Source organism: Erithacus rubecula (genome assembly GCF_903797595.1).
Source record: "Erithacus rubecula genome assembly, chromosome: 2".
Taxonomy (NCBI): Eukaryota; Metazoa; Chordata; class Aves; order Passeriformes; family Muscicapidae; genus Erithacus; species Erithacus rubecula.
In genome coordinates this window covers 13568475-13592184 of record NC_136685.1, presented here as the reverse complement: position 1 = coordinate 13592184, position 23710 = coordinate 13568475, and the positions used below count along the sequence as shown (strand labels likewise).

The 23710-nt window shown below is 41.4% G+C and overlaps 1 protein-coding gene across 5 annotated transcripts; it reads right to left on the bottom strand.

Moving 5' to 3' along the window:
- Window positions 1–10025: 10025 nt before the first annotated feature.
- On the bottom strand, window positions 10026–22581 carry E2F6 (E2F transcription factor 6). Of its 5 annotated transcripts, none has more exons than XM_079328962.1 (7): window positions 22295–22581; window positions 18500–18548; window positions 16875–17091; window positions 16378–16536; window positions 15288–15402; window positions 13856–14006; window positions 10026–10370 (listed from the first exon to the last, which is right to left on the bottom strand). In XM_079328962.1, exons 1-7 carry the CDS (start codon window positions 22358–22360, stop codon window positions 10333–10335), a joined length of 795 nt encoding a protein of 264 aa, XP_079185088.1. In that variant the 5' UTR covers window positions 22361–22581; the 3' UTR covers window positions 10026–10332. The 5 variants fall into 5 exon arrangements, with proteins under 5 accessions (XP_079185088.1, XP_079185090.1, XP_079185089.1 ...); XM_079328964.1 differs by having other exon boundaries at window positions 10026–13130; window positions 13859–14006; window positions 22304–22581; XM_079328963.1 differs by having other exon boundaries at window positions 13859–14006; window positions 22295–22580.
- Window positions 22582–23710: the final 1129 nt, after the last annotated feature.

Below are 23710 nucleotides of genomic sequence, written 5' to 3'. Positions count from 1 at the left end.
AAGGAAAGGAAAGGAAAGGAAAGGAAAGGGAAGGATAGTGAGAGGAGAGGAAAGGGAAAGGAAAGGAAAAAAGGAAAGGAAAGGAAAGGAAATGAAAGGAAAGGAAATGAAGGAATAGGAAAGAGAAAGGAAGGAAAGGAAAGGAAAGAAGGGAAAAGGGAAGGAAAGGAAAGGAAAGGAAGGAAAGGAAAAGGAAAAAAAGGAAAAAGGAAAGGAAAGGAAAGGAAAAGGAAAGGAAAGGAAAGGAAAGGAAAAAAGGAAAGGAAAGGAAAGGAAAGGAGAAGGAGGAAGGGAAAAGGGAAAGAGGAAAAGGAAGGAAGGGAAGGAAAGGGAAGGAAAGGAAAGGAAAGGAAAGGAAAGGAAAGGAAAGGAAAGGAAAGGAAAGGAAAGGAAAGGAACGGAAAGGAAAGAAGGAAAGGAAAGGAAAGGAAGGAAAGGAAGGAAAGGAAAGGAAAGGAAAGGAAAGGAAAGGAAAGGAAAGGAAAGGAAAGGAAAGGAAAGGAATCTGTTACTGTTTGGAAAAAATGCACCTTTTCTATCTGTCATTTTATCCAACACAGACAGTATGTTTACTGTTATTTCTACTGTTATTGACTTGACTGTCAAATAGTAAATGGGATGACTGTGAAGAGGCTGGCATAGAGATGATCTCAGTTTTGCTCCAGTTTTGGTTATGTGGGACAATATTAAAATGAAACACTACATGGATAAGAAAAATTAAGGTATTAGAAGAAGTAATTGCAACCAAATTGGAAGAAAGCTTGGAAGATTTGATGTGAGAAAGCTGAAGTTAGTTGGAATTATTAGGGGATATTTCCATGTAGATTCTTTGTAGGAGAACAAAACATTCTGAAGGTATCATGCTATTCCCAAACTAAAAAGAACTAACTTCATATAGGATAGCAGTGCCTTATGGGGTGAAATAGTGAGATAGGCATTAGTTGAATTCTTGGAGATTTGGATTGGTAGGAACTGGAAGGACCAGTCCTTGTTTAACTTTCTGAAATTGGAACTTTTTTGTTTACCAGCATGAAACCCAGAACTGTGCTGCTGATATTGGCTGTTTGCAGAAGACAGTATCAATAGAGAATTGAGGGTTGGGATATTGCTTGGAAGATCTGGATCCCAATGATGGGAATGATAGAAACAGGACACTATAAAATGGTACAGTCTATAATAAAGGGAGTGCCCTTGGGGACTAGTAAACCAATTCTGATGTAATGTGGGAACTTAGCACTTAGAAATAGATGAGGAGAAGTACTTCAGGTTTACATTAGCTAATGAAAATGTGGAATTAAAAAGTATAAATGGTATTGTAAAATTTAACAAAGATATTCAAGTGAGATAGGATAGGGTATGATCAAGTAAAACACTGGGACACAAATAGTTCCATTCATCTGATTGGAAAAGGGGAACTGAAAATGGGAATTTGGCAGAGATAAAGGAACAAAGCAGCCTGTTTTATGTGAAGTTACACCAAAGACAGCTACCGAGGAGTTTAAGAGCTGTACATTACAGAACAATGTTGGTAGAAGAGCATATGTGGGTAAACTGGCCATGAATAAGCTTAGATGGGAAATAAGTATTTCTAGCTATTCACAATGTGGGGTTAGTACAACCTTCATCCAAGTAAAGGCAGCCAGAAAACACCTACCTGCAGTGTATCAGTGTACTGTGAAAGGGCTGTAAGATACGGTGTCTGGCACCACAGGGACTGCTGGGCAGCTCTCAATGTCATTTTCAGTTCTTACGTGGCTGCAGACTCAGGGTTTGTAAGAAGCACAGGGTAGTCGGGATGAAGGTTATTAGTCTATTTCATGATAAGTTAAAGACTTGGTAGAAGTTGCATTTTTGTTCAAGAACTGCTGTGAATGTAATAAAGATCAGCATAATTTGGACAAAACCAAACTGGCTGCTTTTCCTTGCTGAAAGAAAATAACCTGAGGGTTATTTTTTTGCATGAACCATTAAATGTTATGTTTTAATCTGATGTAGAATATTTGTCTTGGATGCTTGAAAAAATGCCATAGCATGAATATATTTAGGATGAGGAAATCCTACTTTTGTCCAAGGGAACTTGAAGCAGAATTCTTCTTCTTAGAAAGCTGTCTGAGGACTCGGTATCCATGAAGCAGGACAAAGGGGAAGCTGCTGACCTGCACAAAGGCACCAAGTTTGTTGGGTCAGTGAGGGGGAGCACGAGAATCACAGCTTCCTACTCTGGGAACCAGCTGCTCCTTTGGGAGGTGCATCCCCATCCCTCACAAGTGGGACAAAATCAGAGTGGTCACAGGAAGGATTGACATAGTCCACCTCAACAGAGCCTCTGTTAAGGGGTCACTGCTACCTAAATAAATGCTCTGATCATTGAGCTGTTGGGCAACTTTCCTCCAACACAGTTTATCCGCTTCTTTGCTGTTTTTCCAGCCAAAACTATTCAGCAAATTTGAAGCAAATAGTTTAGACATGACTGAAACCACATTTTCTGTGGAATTAACTATTAAAATTAATAAATAAATAAACAAATAAATAAATAATCCAACTCTAACTATTACCTCTTCTAAAATCCATTATGCTTTTCTACATAAATTAAAACTTTTGTTTGTTTGTTTTTTGTTTTTTGTTTTTTTTTTAATTTTAGTAAATGTAATTGAATATAAGTTTGACCATCCCAGCCAGGATAGTAAATTAGGGCTCCTTACTTAGGCTGTTCTGAAGTGCACAAGCTGTCTTATAGCACTTACAACTAATGCTTATTTCTTCAGTTTACTCATAGTTTCCTTTTTTTGCAACTCCTTTCATCCTATCAGTTCCAACAGTTGATCCCTGTAGGAGAGGGAGCTCTTCTCTATTGCATTTTCATGCTTTTCTAGTCAACTAATTTAAACTAATAAAAAAACAAAACACTTTTTGCAGTGAGCCTAGTGCTAACTTGTTGATAGTTTAAATAGATTATGCCATTCTACTAGATACAAGCTAAACTGCTGGAAACAAATGAAGAAAAAAAGGGTATAACTTGATGTAGTTTTTAATAATGTTAAAAGTATTCAACCAGAACAATGGGGGGTTGGAACTAGGTTATCATCAAGGTCCTTTGTAACCTAAAGCATTCTGTGAATCCATGACTGTATGATTTCTGGTCAGCTCTCTTGGACCTTGTAGCACTCCAGCATTGCATCTCATCTTCCCAACTGGCAGTGTCCAAACACTCTCCCTATGCCAGGGGGAGCAGCCCTCGGATGCATCCATTGCAGCACCCCAAGGGCTGTCAGATGCTGTGTGTGGTTTGCAGCTGCTCAGGAGTGTGAAGCGCTGGTTTGGCGCTTCAGCAGCCGTGGAAGGATGGTTGTAGACATCCCTCTAGCGGCCCGCAGCCTCCGGGACAGCAGGGACAGATGTGCTCCTCTGCGGAGCTGGGGCCTCTGCACAGCTGGGGAACTGTCTGACACACACAGGTAAGAAATGGCTGATAATTTCTCCCTTTTTCCATTTCATCGAAATTTCCCTGGAAACTCTGCACCAGTTGAGGGTGTTTAGTGTTTCACACATGCCTTGAAACTGGAAGGCTGAACCCATTTCACTGGCCACTGTAGTAAACAGATGTACTGGGAAATGATACAAAGAAAGGGTTAATCCTGTCTCTAAGTTTTTTTGAATGTCAGTTTATTTAACCTAGAGAGAACAATTTTGTAATCATTGAAAAAAAGGCAAGTTATACTTGAAGATTAATTAAATGTTTCATATCATCTTGTCTCTTTAATATGGAATACCAAAGAGGGAAAAAAATCCAAAAATCCCCGAAGTATATATAAAATAAACATAAGGAACACTTATTTGTACATCTCTAGACTTAGGCTTCTCAACTGAAATTGTCAGTAAGATGCTAATCACATTTATGTGTTTGGAACATTGAATTTATTTTGCTTTTTAATTTGTTAAAGGACATGCAGCAAAAATGAGAGCCCTGGGATAGCATCCTTAAAGATAGTGGAGAGGTCTCCGGTACTGTCTTCAGAAAGATGCTGTCCCAGGGCACCCACTGTGATTACTTCATGGGGAACAGCAAGTCTGGTGATTGCCCTTGCTGGTGCTGGACAAACATCCTGTGGAGGGTCCTGGGGAAGCTGGCACACTCTCATGAGTCACTGCAGAGCAGAACTGATCAGAGTTTGCAAAGGAGATCAAGACAGTCCCCCCTTTTTGCAAATGGGCACAGCACAGAGGAATGATTTGTTCCAGAGGCAGCAAGCTGCCTGACAGCAGCAGGATGTGATGTTTGTAAGGAGATATGGGTTTGTATGTAAGTAAAACTGTCCTTAAAGGGCAGCCCACACTGAGATTTTCTCTGTATGCAAACACAAACAGATCTCATCCTTCTGATAATGGTAGCTCTGTGTCTCAGGAATTCACCTGTACTACAAGTATCACCACTGTGAATCCATTATACTTTTAAATAAGAATCACCTATACAAAAATATCAAAGTGCAACAATTAAGTAAATTATACTTAGAGCTGAACTCAGGCCCATGTCAAAGCCACCATTATCTGTCAATAAAGCACATGGCTGAATAACTATTTGTTGTTGAATCTCGATTTTGTTAAACTAATTGGAAGCAATTGAGTGAACACACACTACCATTGTGAATAGGTTTGATTTCAAAGGTGGTCAAGAACTTTCAAAGTTGCATTAGGGAGATCTTTTTTCCCCTTTAGCTCTGTATCATTTTCCAAATCATAAATGCTGCTTTGCAGACTTCCCTACTTATACCCCAAAAATAGTCCCATGTGTCAATTTAAAAGATGGACAATTGGCATAAAGCAGAGAGGCATAAATGCCTGGGAAGTTTTTAGGCGACATCTATGTAAACAATTGCTGTTGTCTTGTTTTCATCTCCAGGCAACTGATCCTCAGAAACATACATAGAATACAGACAATATCTGGACAACCTTCCAACTCCTTCTTTCCAAGCAGTTTATACTTTCTCCATGTATAAAGGAACAGTATTTTACAGATGGGGAATAAAGTGTATCTTGATTGGAAGATACTTGTTTTAAGGTTGTTGATCATCATCTTATTTATCACCATCTAATGTCACAAATTTAAATGCTTTTTGAAAGAAGTAACATTCCTGAGCTTCCACCTGCAGCAATTTTTTAACACAGTCTAGAGTATTTCAGACCAGGAGGAACATAATTAATCAATACATATACATTAATACACATTTGCCTCTTGTGCTGCTCAGTGGCCCAGGGTTGTCAGTGTTTTTGATACTTTCCACACAAGGCAAAACTACTAATTTCTGCATGGAGACTGACAGTCAATGTGTCAATTTTGGCAATTTGAAAGACTGGCATTTGTTTTTATCCCTTTATTCAGTTTTTTAAGATAAATCTGAAATTAAGTCTTTTTTTAATCTCAAAAGAAAGGCAATGCTAATGTTTTCACAGTTGTTTTGCTTTTACTTTGCTTTATCTCTTTACCTCTAATCACAGGAAGAATGAATCCTATATCTCTGTATTTCCCTCAAATATTCTCCCAGGATAGGATAATGCATAATTTCTAATGTGTTTGTTTTCTCTTCAGCTGAATAAATAGAGAAATCATCACCTCCAATAGCTTCTTGTCAGCCTGGAGGCTCACACACATTGCTGGGCAGTTAATGCTGAAGCTGTTTCTAAAATCAGGGAGATTTTTGTCTTAGGAAATTGTTTCTTACATGAAGTATTACTGTATTGATGGTGAGAATGTTGCTTGGTATAAAAAGGTTCTTTGATGATCTGCAGGGAGGAGCATTATCAAGTAAATCACAGTTCTCAGCTCCTGACTGAATTCTGTGCAACTTGCTTTAGTGTACAGGATGGAAGCACTGTGTGTGGATATTGTCCTGTTCTTGTAGGTGTTTTAGGGATTGTGAAAAGATTACAACTAACATCTGGGAAGCTTGATTAGATCCTTAGTGTCTGTTACACTCAAGTAAGAAATGGTCTGAAGGTTCATGAGTCTCATCCTGGGAAAATGGGAATGAATTCATTCCTTTGTTGGTTCATTCATTCATTCTCCATACAATTTATTTCTTGGACACTCCAGAACAAAGAGCAGAGGCAGAGTACATTAGCAGATGCAAATGGCAGAAGACAGTCACAGCATAGTTTGCAAGGGTGGCTCTTACCAATAATAACATGAGAGACACTAACCATGTGTCCTTTTCAAAGCAGCATTAATGCCTTCCCTCATTACAGATGTCACACTATGATTTTACCACTTGCAATATTTAGTAGAATCCCCTTTAAGACTCTGTTATCCAAATAAACTCTGAAATGTTTTTACTGAACTTTGAACTTTCTTCTGACAGATAACTTTTATTTTCAGATTTGGAATAGAACTCTTTTAATATCAAGATCACAGTTTGTGCACACAAATGTTATCCTAGGCTCAGGGGCAAGTAAGAATCTTAATTATTATGTAATTAAAATACATATAATTGTAATTAAAATACATATAATAATACATATTTTGAGCTTCATGAAACTTTATATCTGATCTGACACCTTCCAAATTTGCAAGAATGTTATCAGTTCTTGCTTCATTTTTCCTATGTGCCTAGGATGCATGTTAGAGAAGCAATAATTATGGTTGTAACCTGCTTGGGGCATTTTTATGGTTAAAAATAGGGGGAAAGAAAAGAATTGCTTAGAAAATGATGACCAATGCAAAAATGGTTTATCTGTCTGAAAATGAATATTTCATTTTCTAAAAACAGTTCTGTGCAGGGTTTACATCAGGATCTAAAAGAGTTGAGAACTGTTTAGATGAATAGCTAAATAGGTAACTTTAACTGAACAGCTTGCAAATTTTTTATAATCATTAAGTTTTCTCTTGAAGTGCCAAGTTTTTTGAAGGATGCTTTGAAATACATAATAAATGAGTGTTTTAAGGTTGCTTAAAGAATCACTGGCAAAGTGACTCAACAAAAACAGGTTTTATATAAAAGTGACAGCATAACAAAGTTTGCTGTCAAGGTTCACTACTACTTACCACATGGTTAAAACTGATGGAGAGAAACAAACAAAAATCCAAAAATCAATAAATCCAAACAAAAATAAACCCAAAAATATCTACATGGAGTCTGGGGGGAGAAGGAGAAAGTGAAAAGAATAGGAAGAGATAAGGATAAAAAGGAATACAGAAGACCTTCCTGTAGAGCTACAGGGTGAGCTAAACTGAGCCTGGAGTTCACCAAGAGTTTTTATCCCTAAAGGCCCAACAGCATTTAATTTTAACAAAACTTAACAGCACTTAATCTTCACTTAACAGTACTTAATAGGTAACTGAAATGAAACAACTTAACTATAAATTCATATAGAATTTACTATATCACAACTGACTTACAGGCCTGACTTACTACAATTTAAACTACTTAAGAATTTAGGAGAACATTCCCAGTACATTTGCTATGTCATAGTGACACTCACGTGTGTTATGACCCACTGTAGAAGGTGAGGGTAACCCAGATTCTTGCTAACAGATCCCTTGGGATGGATTAGAGTGACATCAGTGAGTGAGAGATCAGTGTTTGTAAATATACATGTGAGGGTTTATTGTAGAACAATTTGGTTCCAAAGGAAAACAGGTATGTAGCCATTTCCATTTTGGTTGTTATTATCTGTAGTAATATAACAACATGAAAGCATATAACAATATGAAAGCACAACCACCTCGTCCAAGGACATGTACAAGGGAAAAGAAAGGAGAGAGCAAAGATCTCAGTGCCCACAGGCCCTGTGATGAGACTTGGCTGTTCCTCAGTCCTGGTCAAAGTGGTGATGGCAGGCTGGATCCTTCGGTGTGAGGGAACTCCTGAAGAAGTGGTGGGGAAAGGCCCCTGGGATAATCTGCAAAACATAAAATCTACTGAGTTTATATTCACTCAGGTTCAAGAAGGAATGCCCAGGTACCTCCCCTGGGTTGGGAAGCTTCACACTGGATGGGGTAATGTTGAGGATCATGGGACACTTTGGGGGTCCTTGACATCATCTAAGGCAACACTGCTGCCCATCACACTGGCAGTGAGTCAATTGTGACCCATCAGCAGAGATGAACATCCTAAGGCCATGTATCAATGTCCCAGTACTCTCCTGGGGGGAGAAGGGCCAGGAGTGCACACAACCCAGTGGCTCGTGCAAGGGAGAGCACCTTAGCATGACAGGAAGCACCATCCCATCTGCACGGGACCTGTCTCCTGTCTCACTCATAGCACACCATTCACCCTTGGTCGTATCACATCAGAGGTTAACCACTGCACATCCAAAACCTCACCTCCTCCACCTCCCAATCAGGCTTCCTCAAAGCACCCTGATATCTCCACAAATTGGCAATATTTTTAGTCATTATCCCTTAAAATTTCGTTCTCTCACAGCATGCTCACAAACAGGAAGAGTCTGTAGTAGGTATATGCATGTCAAAAATTCCCCTCAAGTTCAGGGAAGTACTCACTTTGGATGTCTTTGCATTTTCTCAATGGCTGAGCCTTGAGGAATTGATGTATCAGCCCAGGATCCATCATTGTGCAGCGATCCTCTGGGTACAGCAAACTTGAGAGTTCACTGGCCCAGAGAGAGATGCTGGCCACAGCCACTGCAGTCCAGGAGAGCTCCAAGGGTCTCACTTTGGACTGGTGTTTATAGGGTTGCAAGAGTTGGCTTTAGTCACAGTAATTTTCCATCCTGGCCACGATTCTTTGAAAGTTTGATAACAAAAATATTATTCCACTTAGGTTTTTGTTCAGGCAACAAAAATAAGTTTCCAAGGCTGTTCATTAAAACACAGGAACTTGTTAGACAGCAGAAGTTCCTGGGAGAAGAGAGTGTTTCTGATAAGCTCAAGAGGAGCTCAGCCAGCTGCTGTTTGTCAAGGCTGAGGCCTAATGACTATTTCTGAGGTCATAGTGTGGCCAGGGTGGGGGGCATGCACCCCCACAGTAGCCAAATACGATTCAATAAAAGAGTAAAAGAGTTGCAATGTGCTGAGCTTGGATCTTTGAATTTGCTGTTACAGCTTCCAGGATCATCTTCTATCAGCCCGTCCCTTAATCCAGAGGCAATGGCAAACACCACCTCATTCATGGATGAGGTGGTGAGAGGCTTCCATCAGCCCACATCCCCATGGTGGGTGTTTGGGGAGTGCAGCTCCAGGCCCTCAGATCACCCACTGTCTGCCTGCAGGGGTGGCAGGGAAGGCAGGACCCAGGGATGCCATACATGGACAGAACCAGGCTGCCCTTTCTCTGCAAACACTCTATTTCCTTCACAACACAGATCATGCTTTTTGACAAATGAGTATCCCAGACCTTCAGTAAACTTCTATAAACAGTGAGAAGCCTTGTCTAGATTTATATAACCTACACAAGTATAGTTGATATGATTTTAGCCTCAACACACTTCTCACAAGTTACTTCAGGCAGACCAGAAGTGGCACCAAAAATAGCAGATTGGTGTCGTGGACAAACCCTTCAGCAGTTTCTGAGGTCCCAGCAGGGTGCCAAGGCCAGTCCATACACCAGGATCACAGAGCACAAGGGTTTAGAACCTGCAGTCAGCCCCTGCACGCTGGGAGCAGCTCAGGGCCTGGCCAGCAGGAGAACTCTGCCAGTGACAAGGACAAGCTAAAGTGACTTTTGAAATCAGTGCTTAATTATGCTTATAAATGAGGCTCTTCACACACACCAAAAGGATCTTCCAAATGAAGAAATTGCTGGCTTTCAAATGCTTTCCAACAGACAATAATTTGCAGGAATTTTCTTTCTTCTTTAAAAGTTACATTATTTAAAACTATCATTCACATCTGAAAACTCTGACAAGCAATTTTCCACACTAAAAAAGGGCTGATCTGGCAACCTGCAGCACTTTTTCCCAGTAAGAATCAGCAAAACCAGGCATTTCATAATTATGGATTCTGGCTGTCGCTATTGCTGATTAATGCATTTAGATGATTAGCCATTCTTATTGAAGGGAAGACAAAAACAGCATTAGAAACTTTTAATTTATTAGAGTCCTCAAACAGCCAAGAGAGCTTCTTACACATACAAATGTACTGAAAATGGACAGATATAGACTCAACAAAAATAATAATCTCTCAGAAAAAAATCAAGCATTATTACACAAATTCAGAATAAGGTCCTGTCACATTTACAAGCAAACTTGTAAGTTCTGCATCACTCAGGAATTTTTCAAGTCCAAGTTGAATCTTTTCAGCTAGTGCACTGAGCTTATACAGTACATTGTTTTCCAGCATCACCAATGGGAAATATGTAACCAAGCAGTAAAAGCAGTGGTTTAATCTTCAAAAGTCCATTCGTTCCACTGAAGGTGCACTATTGAAACAACAGATGTATTTAATAAAATTAGTATAATTGTCATATTACAGCTTTTTCCATTTCACTGTGACAATTGTGTGGCTAAAAAATTAATTATACTGCTAGAAAACCTGTACAAATGAGTGAGGAAAAACAATCATTAGAGATTTGTTCAAATTGAAAAATCCTAATGTTTCATTTAAATGAATTGTTCTGCTGTTGAAGACAGACTTCCTTAACACTTTTAAGATTGTTATTTTGTAAAAATATACTTCCTTACTCTATAGATACAGTAGGTAATGGCTAAGAGTTAGAGGATAGGTTTAGATTATATATTAAGAAGAAACTCTTTATTGTGAGGGTGGAGAGGAAGAGGTTGCCAAGAGAAGCTGTGGATGCCTTATCTCTGGAAGTATTCAGGGCAAGGCTGGATGGAGCTTTGAGCAACCAGGATATGAGGAAATGGGAATGAGGAAATGAGGAAAGCTGCACCAGAGGAGATTCAGGTTGGACATCAGGAAGAATTTCTACACTGAAAGAATTGTTAAGCACAGGAATAGGCTGCCCAGGGAGGTGGTGGAGTCACCACTCCTGGGGGAGCTCAAGGAACAACTGGATCTGACACTCAGTTCTGTGGTCTAGTTGACAGTGTGGTGCTTGGTCAAAGGCTGGAGCTGATGATCTTGGAGGCCTTTCCAACCTTAATAATTCTGTGATGTAAGGGAAGGAGTCCCTGCCCAAAGGAGGGCGTTGGAACTACGTGATCTTTAAGGTCTCTTCCAACCCTAACCATTCTAGGATTTTATGATCATGTAACAAAAACACACCCCAACAAACAGCATTCAGAATTAGTTGTAAGTGTTGGAATTTTTTACACATTTTATGGTAAACTTTCTCCTGAGTTGTTGAATTAGTGTAGAAAGAATCAATGTTTCTCTTTTACAGACCTCCCCACCCACCAAAACAGAACAGCAGTATAAAACATCAAATAGAGAGCTTGCTATCTGAAAAGAAACCAGTCACTGATGGAAATAGACAATCTTCCTGTGCAAAAAAATTGCTTTCTTTGTTTTAATCCTCACTCCTCACTGGAAGAGGACCTTCCTTATTTTTACCATGTTCTATGTATTAACTGTGCTGTCACTGATTTCATTTTTAATTCTTACAGCTCAGCCTTTAGTTTGAATTTCATAGACAGAAAAACAGCATCCTATATTGAAGTCCTGTGTTCTGGAGCCAGAAGTTGGTAGGACATACATAAAAATTCAAGATTACTTTCTGACACAAGCTTACACTTGACATTTTTTCCCCAGTTTGCATAGTATTCTACTATGCATTTTGCAGAACCTTGTGAAAAACTGAATTAACTCTCAATCTATATTTAGGTATATTTACACTCATCAGTGTCACCTGTGCTACCTTATTTGTATTGTAGAACATAGGGCATTTAATTTCACTGCATCTGTCTAAAATAGCTGTAGACTTGCTGGCTAGAACACTCAGGGGTTAATTAGCTTTGATGTTCTCACTTGTGAGTAGATGTATAGTTGTCAATACTGTGTGATCAGGAAAACAAGGACTTGGACTTCCCATTTAAAACCAAACCTGCCAACCCACCCCTACAGAAACCTCTGGTGTACAGTTTGATACTGGGATGAAGTGAGCCCAAGAACAGAATTTTTACAGTGACAGTCCACTCCCTTAGAAAATCCAGTATCCAAGTCCCACAGCTCTGGTTTATGGATAGGGAGATGGATAATACAGATATAGTCCTAAAGTATTTCACGTATTTTTGCAAGCTGAGCTGCAAAACCATCATGATATTCAGCTAAAGCTCTGCTGTATGTAAACTCCAGAAACTGGAAGGGACAAATTTAAGTAGTTATTAATCATTCTTCTGAAAATTGCTACAGTACTGTGGCATCACAAGATCCAGATCTAAGTGTTATCTGACAGCACCATGAAAACAGATTTTAAATTCTCACATAATTTGTTTGTAGTTACTCTGAGAATTGCAGCAAAGGCAACCCAACATGTTTCATTAGACTATTTCTTATTTTTGTAAGCTTATTTTATTTCTTTGCTGTACAAAGGCAGAAATGCAAACCATCTCAATAAATGTACATCAGTAATTACCTAGAAATGATACAAATATGTACAACACAAAGCCCAGTTATTTCACTTCAGTATTGATACCATAGTTCATGTAGAGTTGGATGCAAACAGCACCTACACAATGTAGGCATAAATCTCAGGATATTTACATCTTGTTCTTTATAGCAAAGGCTTCCAATACACCAGTTCTTTGTTATACTCCTATTTGACAATTCTGCTTAGTAGTGCAGCCTCAGAACTAAAAAGTGCATTTCTTCATTTTATACATTCTCACACAGACTGTGGACTGTTCCAGAAATAGTTCTCCAACCTTCCCTTTTGGAAGTCATTGATTATCTATGTTTTCTGTCAATTAAAATTATAAGGTAAAAATACTGTTTTCCCAAAGTTCTGTAGATCACATGCAATTAAGAGAAAGCTCCTAAATTCAACTCCAGAAACTATTGTCTTTTGACTTGGGAAGATAAGCAATCCTGTGAAAGCACTCAACCAATCCACTGCTGGCTTTTTAAAACACTTTGGAAATTTCAGGATCCTAAGTTTGCAGATCCAAGCAGCTATGGAAAAGCTGTATAACACAGATATTTACATTCTGTATTAGATTTTTGGGTTGTAATTAATCTGGCATCTCAAATGGCTTTTTCTCTTCCATCGGAGATCTCACTTTAAAAAGAAAATTTAAAAGGAATATGATTACTCTAATTGTAGAAAATACAATTGAGTTATTTCACAGGCAAAATGATGTAAAAAATGCCTAGGATGAAGAAGCCAACTCTTCCCTTTACCTATAAAGCAGCACTTCTAAAAAAAATTTTTCTCTTTGTGTTCTGAGCTACAGCAATTCCTGCCACATTTATTTTTAAGCCACAACATCCTGTAGCACTAGGGTTCTTCAGAGTCTCTATTCCATCCAATCTTGTTTTAGATTAAAATAGCACATCCCCTCTTCTGTCTGCCCTCCTTCAGGGCAGGAATGAGCAGCAGCAGTTCCCATTTAAAACAGCATCATAACTCTCATGGCAACAGTCTCAGCTGAGCAGGACTCAGTAGTGCAGCAGCTGAGAGCTGACACATGCTGCTCCACCCATGGAGCTAAAGATAGGAAAGCAGCAGAGTGAAGGAAGGGGAAGGCCAGGGAATGAGAGTGCCTTGCTCTATGTGCACGAGCCTGACTCTGTGACCTCCTGTTGCTGTGAGGTAACACAACAGCACAGACTTCTCTTCCATGTGCTTCTTATACTCCCACACATCTTGGCCCACCAACTATGCTCAGAAAATTATAATCGTTCAACAGCACAGCTTATCACTTTATCAGAACGATATGACAATCATAAAAAACCAAAAAAAAATCACAACTACTTGTGGATAAAAATGTAAAAGGAGGACACTACCTTCATCAGGATAAAATGATGTCTCAGTTTCACTAGTGACTGTATCCATATCTTCATAAGTTTTGGCATCTGGCTTGTCTTTTTCCACCTCACATAGATACACGTCAATGGGTCCTTTTGTGCTCTTCACATGTACTTCTATGTGATCCTATAAAACAGCAACTTGCATGTAAGCCAAAGCACAAATCTTATACCTTCTTTTTTTTATTTTTGCACATTTTTAAAAGACAATAGATTAAGAACAGAACAAATACAAAAATGATGTAACTATTTAAAATTGTGTTACTACTTCCACATAAATTATGACTATTACATACATTTGTAGGATAATTATTACGAAGAATTAAGCTAAACAAGCTTTCATCTTTGATGAATGTGCACTGAAATATTTTAGTCTTTCGATGACATTCAGATATATGACCAAGACTCACTACATGTTTAGGAAGAGTAACAAAATTTAAAAACTTAATAAAACAGTGCCATGAATTGGACAGCAAACTGGAGCACATAGCTTTAACAACATGGTAAAGCAACTAATCCCTATTGCTTCTACTGATTTCTTTCAGCAGACATCATGTTGCAAGATATGTATCAAATAAATCTTAAAGCATAATGGAGAAAATATAGGTTCTAATGTACAACTTTTAAAATTCTGCCTTTTTACTGCTTGAGGAAGCATCTGGAATTGTACCTTTTCATCTCCACTGGATGAGAGAAAGCTCCTTTGACCAGGGAAACTACAGGAGATCTATGCAGTGGATCTAACTCTTGGTTCTACTGAGTCATCTCCTTTTCCTAAGATATCCCCACCTTTATGTCCACACAGTAAGGCAACTTCGATGACTATACAATTTGGAAGATTATAAAAAATGCTTATGAAAAAAAAATGAAATTCAAGTTCTGTTTGTTCTTAGGCTGCCTTCCAGGATTTTCTCTCTCAGAGTACAACTAAGTGGGTTCCCAGTACACAGGCCCCACTATGGAGCTGCAGCACTGCTGGGTGTAGGGGGAAAGGTCTGGCTCCTCCCTGAGACAAGGATGGAGCCTGTGTATTGATTGCACCGTGGGGTGAGGACAGGGCACAGCCCCACTCCATGAAAAATCCCTCTAGGTATGATCTACCAGAGTGACACTGTTCTTTTTCCAACCATACTATACATTGCATACTTTATTACAGCTGTTCCAAAATCTCTAGCAAAACCAGCTAAAGCTCAGGTTTATTTATGATTTAATAGTTCAGGTAAAAAGAAAAATACAGCAAGTAAGTTTCTAAGATTACTGTTCCTGCAGCACTGTTTAGTGGAACACAAGAACAATGTACTACTGCTGTCTGCTTGACAAAGCAACTGGAAATCAATTACTGACTGCTGCTGCAAAAAAATCAAAACTGAGAACTTTTGTTCCTTTAGGAGAAATGTGTAAGACTTACATCTTTAGGAACTGGTATTTCCAATTTGGTTTCCTCTGGAGCTTTGATTGCAATCACAATCTGTTCCTGAAATGCCTGAATGCTTCGGATATCTTGGTATGTCACATAAGCTAGTGTATACATTGGTCAAGGATTCTGTAAAGCAATTTGCTAATGGGCAGAACAAAGAGTGTCATGTGAAGATATGTTGAGGCAGAATACCAACTTCAGAAAATTGATCAAAAATTCAGCAGAGATTAATATTAGCTTTGTAAAATGAAGTATCAGTTAATGAAAAAAAAATACTTTTCTGCATTTCCAGGAAGGAAAAAAAGATTTTAACCACATATTCAATGCTATAAAAATACCCAAACAGTTTTCACTGATGTTGTCGTAAGTCTACAAAGCAGAGAGAATACTGTTCTTGAGAAACTACATTCTATTTCCTAACAGCATGAAAAAAAATTTGTGTGACGCTATAAAACTATTTTCTTAACCAGTAAGGCATTAAAAAAATGAGCACACCATAATATCCTGCCAAGCAAGGGAGCTAAATAATATTTTATTGTAACCCAAAGCCAAAATTCCATCTTTTTGCCATATATTAAAATAAATCTCTTTTCTAAGGTCAAAATCCATCTGAAAGTCTGAACTGCACTGGGATCTCTTTCAAGAGAGAAGAGTATTAGGACACAACCAACATCCCATCATATCTCCTTGGCCATAGGCCACTGGGACTCCATTCTGAGTCCTCTCTGTCATCTCACTAAGCAGCTTGAGCTCACTGGTAGGTCAAGACCTGCCCCTGAGACAACTCAAATACAGAGAGCAGGGTGATGGTCAGGGTACTAAGACTACTGCCCCACTCCTACTTCTGCAGTGGAAAAGTCACACAAGCAGCACTCTTCTGAGGATAAGCTTGGCTGTCCACGATACTGCAAAGCCAGGCACATGACTGGCATTCTCAAATACAAAATAATCAAAAAGCTTGCTATTATAAAACTCATTATCAAGCAGTACAGCATATCTGTGGTATCAGCCTACACTTAATAGATATGTGAGTGTGTGCAACCAAAACCACGTTAAAATAATGCAACAGTTGAAAGGATATTTTGCATTTTCTTTGTCATCTGTTAGTTCAAATATCTGATGAGCACAATCCTTGATTAATTCATCCAGAGCTTCTTCCATGGCTGATAAGTCAGAAAGTTCATCTTTAAGGTTTTGCTGCTCTGGTGCTTTTCCAACAACTTGGTCAAGATTATTACCTCTAGAAGAATATGAAAGTCGCCTATTATGTTTACATAAATAAACATCTGTTTATTAACATCGAGTATACTAACAGAAAACAGTAAGGAACTCTGGCATCCTTTATTCTGCTGAAATATGCTTCCTTGAAATATATATATCATGAAATATACTTCCATGCACTTCTGCACTAGATACTTGACATATTAGGTAATTAACACAGCATAAGGATACAGAACTTAAAATATTATCTATGAGAAGTAATTTCATATGCTTAAAGATACTCTCAAAGTTATAAACATTACTCGACATTGTTGGGATTTACTGTTTCAGAAACCAGAAGTTTCAAAGCCAACTCACATCCACTGGATAAGATTCTTAGATCTTTTCTGAATCAAGTCGATTCCATCCAACACATTGGTGATGTCATATACTCTTCGTTTTCGTACTCCAAGTGTTGTTGCAACTTCATTTAAATCAAGGACACCATTTGGAGCTTTTTGGAGAAGAGCCATAAATTTTCGTGTCAAAAGCACCAAGGATGCATCAAATCGAGGCTTTTTGCCTTCTGCAGTTTCTGTAAAGTTTTGGTAGAATGTTTAGGGTAAGCTACTACATAAGCATGAAGTATTCCTTAAAAAAAAAGTGATCGTGATAAAGAAACAATGATAAAAGTCTGGAAGCACTGCAGTTTTTAATGCTGACATTGCAATGGCACCATGTAAAGCCTATTAACTACACATACTTTCATTGTTTGCAATGAGTTTAAATAGCAAGCATGCATTTTTGTGCTTTTGACATTTATGACTCCACACTGCTAGTATGGATATTAATAACTGAGTAACTGTATCTTCTATGGGACATGAGATCGGATCACTGAACAAATACCAATGAAACCTTTGGCTCACTATAGATAGTGCTGAGGTGCTGCCAGAGAAACTCAGCTCTATCTCTGCTCCATGACACTGTTACAGTATTTTTTCACTCCTTTTTGGTCCAGTTTAATCAGTAGACCTCCCATGTAACCATTATGCATGGTTCAGGAGTCAGCTTGGCCTAAGGACTGTCTCAGCCTGGCCATGACCAATCTGTTCTGGAACTAAAGAACTTGGTACACAGACAAACTCTGCACTATTTAGTCCCAGGGCAAAAGGAGTGGTCATTCCATTGCTTGATTTACTAATGCAACAAAAATCTACAGGTAGCCTGACACCCTGGTTTAAGAGATTCCTGTGCTATGTGTATCCATTACCAAATATTTGCAGAAACAGTAGAAGTCACTGATTAATAACTTGAGAATGTTATTTATGCATGCAAAACACACAAAAAAAGCACCTACTTTTGAGGCACAAAGAAGTCATAGTATGCACACACTCATTTGAGGCCAGTCAATAAAAGATTGTCAATTCTGCTGTTACTTGTCTTTTCTCCCGAAAAGCAAACCAGGTATTTCATCTGGTCAATGTGTGTCCCTGAGCTTCAAGAAAAGGTGTGTGTGTAAAAAAGTATCCTAGACAACATTCTATTTCAGCCATCAGTATTTTTCCCAAGATGAATGTGCACTCCTTAACACGAAATGACAGTTTTGGACTGTGCAACTATGAAACATGTGAAACAATTCAATTGGTGAGAAAATAAACAAAAACAACCACAACACCCAGAAATTCACCCAAGTTTACTTCCACATTTGGTAACACCAGCTGAAATACAACATTTGACAGTATGTTGTTACAGTTTTTGCTAACTCACTTTTCCTGTGCATTATATTCTATATAGCAGTGGGAAGGTACAATTTTAACAGATCTGAAGAGGAAAAGCCATAAAGAATGTATTGCTTCACATCTGTTCTTTCAGCATATCCTGTATTTTTCTTGCTCTGCTGATACTAAATACAATTTTTCATTTGTCTATAGCATGTACTCACATTGCAGAAAGGCATGAAATACTGCAAGATTAATTTACACACATGACACATAGAAACTTACTTTTCACAAGTTGTGCGTTCTCCTGCCCATTTAGGTTGATCATTGGTGCCTGAGGAAATAAAAAGAGGAAAAAAAAATAATTGTCATAAAATGCTATATCTACAGGGGAAGCTCCTTCAGAAGAATTCCTCAAATCTCCTTCAGATGTTACAGCCATCACAGCTCTGACAATTCCACAGCTATTACTGAAGTAATACTGTCACTAAATAGCAGGAATATATGCTCTTTAATTCCTACCAGAATTTTCAGCCCTCGATCTCAGCACAACTCATTCTGTTTTCAAAAACAGGAAACACCACTGAACTCACTGATGCTCAGGCAAGCTGCAACCTCTCTTGCTTCTTTTGTTTCAATTCATGGCCCATCATGTACAACAGTGAAATATCTGGCCACCTTTTAAAGATCTTAACTCGCTTAACAACTTGTCTCAGGAGTTTATTAACAGCCTTCCTGTACTAGTGGGCCTAAATCAGCATTCCAAGGGCAACCTAATACATGCCAAGTAAGGAAAAAAAAAAAACCACTTCCCCCAATTTACTGTTCACCTGCAAAGACAGCCTCATATGCCTCAACGTCAGGGCACAGTGCAGATGCACATTTAGCCCACTGCCCATGAAGACCCCCAGGTCCTTTCAACAGCCTGTATGACTTGCAGGGTAAAGGAAAGGCTTTAACACTTGATTTTCAGCTTCCTGGGTTTATGAGGTGTTAGATGACCCCTTCCTCCAGCTCATAAACCTCACATCCTCCACCTATCAACAGACAGGCCCTGGGAGAGACCCTGCCAGGCACCCACCAAAACTGCTCTATCACTTCTCTCCACAACTTGTCAGGAGAGAGGTGTAACAAGAAGGTCATGAGTTGAGGACCAGAAGAGATCACACACCAAGTACCATCATGGACAAAACAGACTCAGCTTGGGAATATTAATTAAATTTATTACCATTAAAATCCGAGCAGAATAATGAGAAATAAAACACATCTTAAGAAAACATCTTCCCCCCACCCCTCCCACCTTCCCAAGCTCTACCTCTCCACACCAGCAGCACAGGGAGACAGGAATGGGGGGTTATGTCACTTCATCAAATGTGCTGCTGCTCAGGGAGGAGAAGTCTTTCTCTACTTCAGCGTGGGGCTCCCTCCCACAGAAGACAGTCCCCAACGAACCCCTCCAGTGTCCATCTGTCCCACAGCAACAGTTCATCAACTGCTTCAAAGCACATCCCCTTTCCTCAGGGTGCAGTCCTTCAGGCACAGCCTGCTCCAGCATGGGTTAAGGGTCACAAGTCCCACCAGAACACCTGCTCCAGGATGTGCTCCGCTCTCCATGGGTCCCTGCTAGGAACCTGCTCCAGCATGGGCTTCCCACAGTTCACAGCCTTCTTCCAGGCATCCAGCTGCTCCAGCTGGGTATTCTCCACAGGCTTCAGATGGATCTCTGCATCCCCATGCTCCTCCATGGGCTGCACCACAAGCTGCAGGGAAACTCTGCTCGAGCACCTGAAGCACCTCTTCCTCCTCCTCTTTCTCCACTCACCTTGATGTCTGCAGAGTTGTTCCTCTCACAAATTCTCATTCCTCTCTTCTCTGGCTGCAATTACAACTGTAGAATAACTTTTCTTCCCTTCTTAAATATGTTACCACAGAGGCACTACTAGTATCTCTAATAAACTCAGCCTTGGCCAGTGACAGATCCATTCTGGAGCTGCCTGGCATTAGCTCTGCAGGACATGGGGGGAAAAACTCTGGCAGCTTCTCACAAAAGCGACCCTGAAGACCCCCACCTGCTATCAAAACCTGACCACAAAAACCTAGTACAGGGTACACAATCCCGAGGTTTCCTTTGTTTGGGGTCCTTGCTCCAGCTGTTGTACCAAGATTAAGTTATTTTAAGAATCAAAATGTCTGAGACTCTGCTATAGGGAACTTGGGGTCAATCTCATGAGGAGACCTTGTCTGTGTGAGTGTGAGGGTGCAGCTGCAAAGGGGCCTCGGTCCCAGCTCAGGTGGTGAGAGTGACTGACAAGAGTAGCTCTTGAATGGTCAGACAAGGAAATTTCTGTAATACTGTGACCTTTGACGTTCCTTGCTAGTTTCAACACTACAACTTTGGTGTATCAAGCATCATATCTGAATATCCAGACACTTTTTATCCTTGTTTTTAGTCTGCCCTGCATATGTTCTTTTTGCCACGAGTGTCATGATGAAATGTGTTTCTTCTTACTGATCTCTGTACCTTTGGCTCTTTCAGCTTCCAAAGCTGTCTTCCCAAAAATCTCAACTACCTCTTGGCAGAATAAACTGGAGTCTTGAAGATTGAGTAAGCTGACATCTGGGTTCTGCACTTTGCTACTAGCCTTCCTTACCAGTAGGCTCAGGGTGTTGAATATCCCACTGTTAAGAAAACTTCCCAGTCTGCCCATTCATGAGACTCTCTGGCAGTCACACTCTCAGTTACAGAAGCTGCCACTGCTGGGACAGAAGCCCTTCATGGTGGACAGCCTCAGTGAGCTATTGGGAGGCCCAACTGACTCCCTACACACCACACTCATACAGTAAGGCCATGTTTCCTTACTGGTTCAACCCCAGGTTTCCCACTGCAATGTCTCAGACATCTCTCCATAAAGCAATCTATTTCATATTCTGTGTTGTGCAGCAACACAGAAACAGCCCAAGCTGGTACCTCCAAAGAGCAATGCACAATAAAGGAACTTCTAAGCTTTTATACCCTCATTGTCTATCCAGGTAAATCTTGCTCTTCTTTCCCCAGTGTCTTCTGCTCCTGCTGTGTCTCCCTATGTGTCTCTCTTCATCCACCTCGGCAGTGCCCCCATCTTTGTGCCCTTTTGTTATCAAAGGGTTGGCAGTTCATGGCTTCTGCTGTGTGCCTCAGTTTCCACTCACCTGGTCAGTGCCACCATCTTCCTGCCCTTTGGTATCCCAATGATTGGGTAGTTCATGGTGTTTTTTCTAGAGATCCCAACCATCTGGTGCCTGCAAACCCAGCTACCTGCACTAGATGTAATTCCCACCCACTGTTCCATGGCCATCCCAGGCAAAGCTGCTAATGATTACCACGTCTTTGACCTCCCTGTTTATAACGAGCTGATTCAGGAAAGTATCACTCACTGTAAACTCATCAAAATATCTACATAAAGAAGCTGTGCCAAACACCATTTGATTCTTACAATCGTCACTTCAATTACCCACCTAAAAACTTACATGATCTCTTTCATGGCTTTAAGAAAATACTACCAAGTAACTTTTAGTCCAAGTGAAAAGATTAATTTTTTTAAAGCAATACATTTAAAGAAGTTTCACAAAATCAAAAGTATGCATCATCGGGATTAACTAAAAAAAGTAACGATTTTTTAGAAGTTTTACAAACTAGGCTTTTTTGCCAGCTACTTCATAACATTGCTAAAGGTAATGGTGTCAGCTGCACCTAAGACGAACACAGACGTTAAGAGGAGAAAACTCATTGTAATTCTCTTTTCTCATACTTAGCTACAATATATTTAGCTGGATGAAGAGGCTATAGGTCTCACGGTCAAGAAGAGCCATCCCCTTGCACTCTAGCGCCTTTCCCGGGAAGCCCGCCCCAAGGCCACGAGGCAGGGAAGCAGCGGCGGCTCCTCCCGGGCGCCACGCTGCCGCCCGCGCGCCTTTCCCGCCCACAGCCGCCGCCCGGGCTCGGGCCGCCTCCTCACAGGCTCCGGCAGCAGCGCAGCCGCAGCGCCGTCCCGCCCTCTCCCCAGGCGCCGGCAGCGCCTCTCCGTGCCGCCCGCCATCTACCTCGCTCACACGCAGCGTGTCCGGCTGCAGCGGCCTCAGGCGCTCCCATTCGCCGGGGCTGGCCATGTCCGCCCGGCCCCTCCTCCTCCCTGCCCCGGCCGGCCCCGAGGCGAGGCGCTGGGGGAGGGAGGGCGCGCAGACGCCCTCAGGCCGAGGCTCCGAGCCGCCGCCGGGCGCGGGGCGCCGCGGGGCCGCTCCCGCCCTCGCCGCTGCCCGTCATGGCCGCCGCTCCCGCGCGCGCCCGAGGCGGCCGCCGGGGCGGGAACGGGCGGGACCCGCGCACGCGCCCTCCCCTCCGCCGCCGGGGCGCTTTCCCGGCGTTACCCATCGGCCCCCGCGGCGCTTTCCCGCCCTGCCCGGCTTCGTCTCCCGGCCCCCGGGGCGGCCCCCGCATCACCGAGCACCCGCCGCACCGAGCACCCGCCGCACCGAGCACCCGCCGCAATGCGCCAAAGCAGCTCCTTCCCTCCGCTCCCATCAGCGGCCGGACAGCCGGAGGACACGGGCTGCTCGCCCCCGTCCTCGCCTTTGCGGCAGGGGGAGCGCGCTCAGCACTGCAGCCGCCAGCGTGGGTTAAGGGGAGGAATCACAGAATGTGCTGGGTTGGAAGAGACCCACATGGATCGTCGAGTGCAGCTCCTGGCTCTGCACAGGACAACTCGAGAGTCGCACCATGTGCCCGACGATGTTGTCCAGATGCTTCTTGAGCTCTGTCAGGCTGGTGCTGGGACCACTTCCCTGGTCAGCCTGTTCCAGTGTCCAAACACCCTCTGGGTGAAAAACCATTTTCTAATATCCAAACTAAACCTCCCTGGCACAGCTTCAAGCCATTCCCTCAGGTGCTGTCCCTGTCCCCACAGAGCAGAGATCAGTGCCTGTCCCTCCTCTTCCCCTCCCAATGGAGCTGTAGCTGCACTGGGGTCTCCCCTCAGTCTCCTGCAGGCTGAACAGGCCCAGTGCCCTCAGCCCCTCCTCAGAAGGAAGATCCTCAGCGGTTACTGCAAGGAGGGAGATTGCTCTTTCCTCCAGGTGACAGCCTGAGCAAGGAGAGAGCATTATATCTGCGTATTGCCATGCAAGTAGGTGTAAGAGCAATTAGTATCGATTCCCTGACAAATTAGCTGTTTTTGTCATTGCTGGCGAGTACGAGGCAGCCAAAGTTGTGTGTGCCACTGACAGGGGAGACACGGATAGAATGCCTATGTCAGGAGTAAGTTAATTACAAGAGGTTTGTGAGTGAAGGGCAAGGTAGAGCCAGACAGGAGCCATCAAATGTGGCATGTCCAAACTAATCCTGTCCATTTACCTTGCAGCAACATCCTTTCCCATGTCCCAACTCCATTGCTCCTGTCCTTTTCTCCGTGCTTCGGATAACTTTTTACAAGTGCTGATGCCTTGTTCATTTGCCAACCTCAG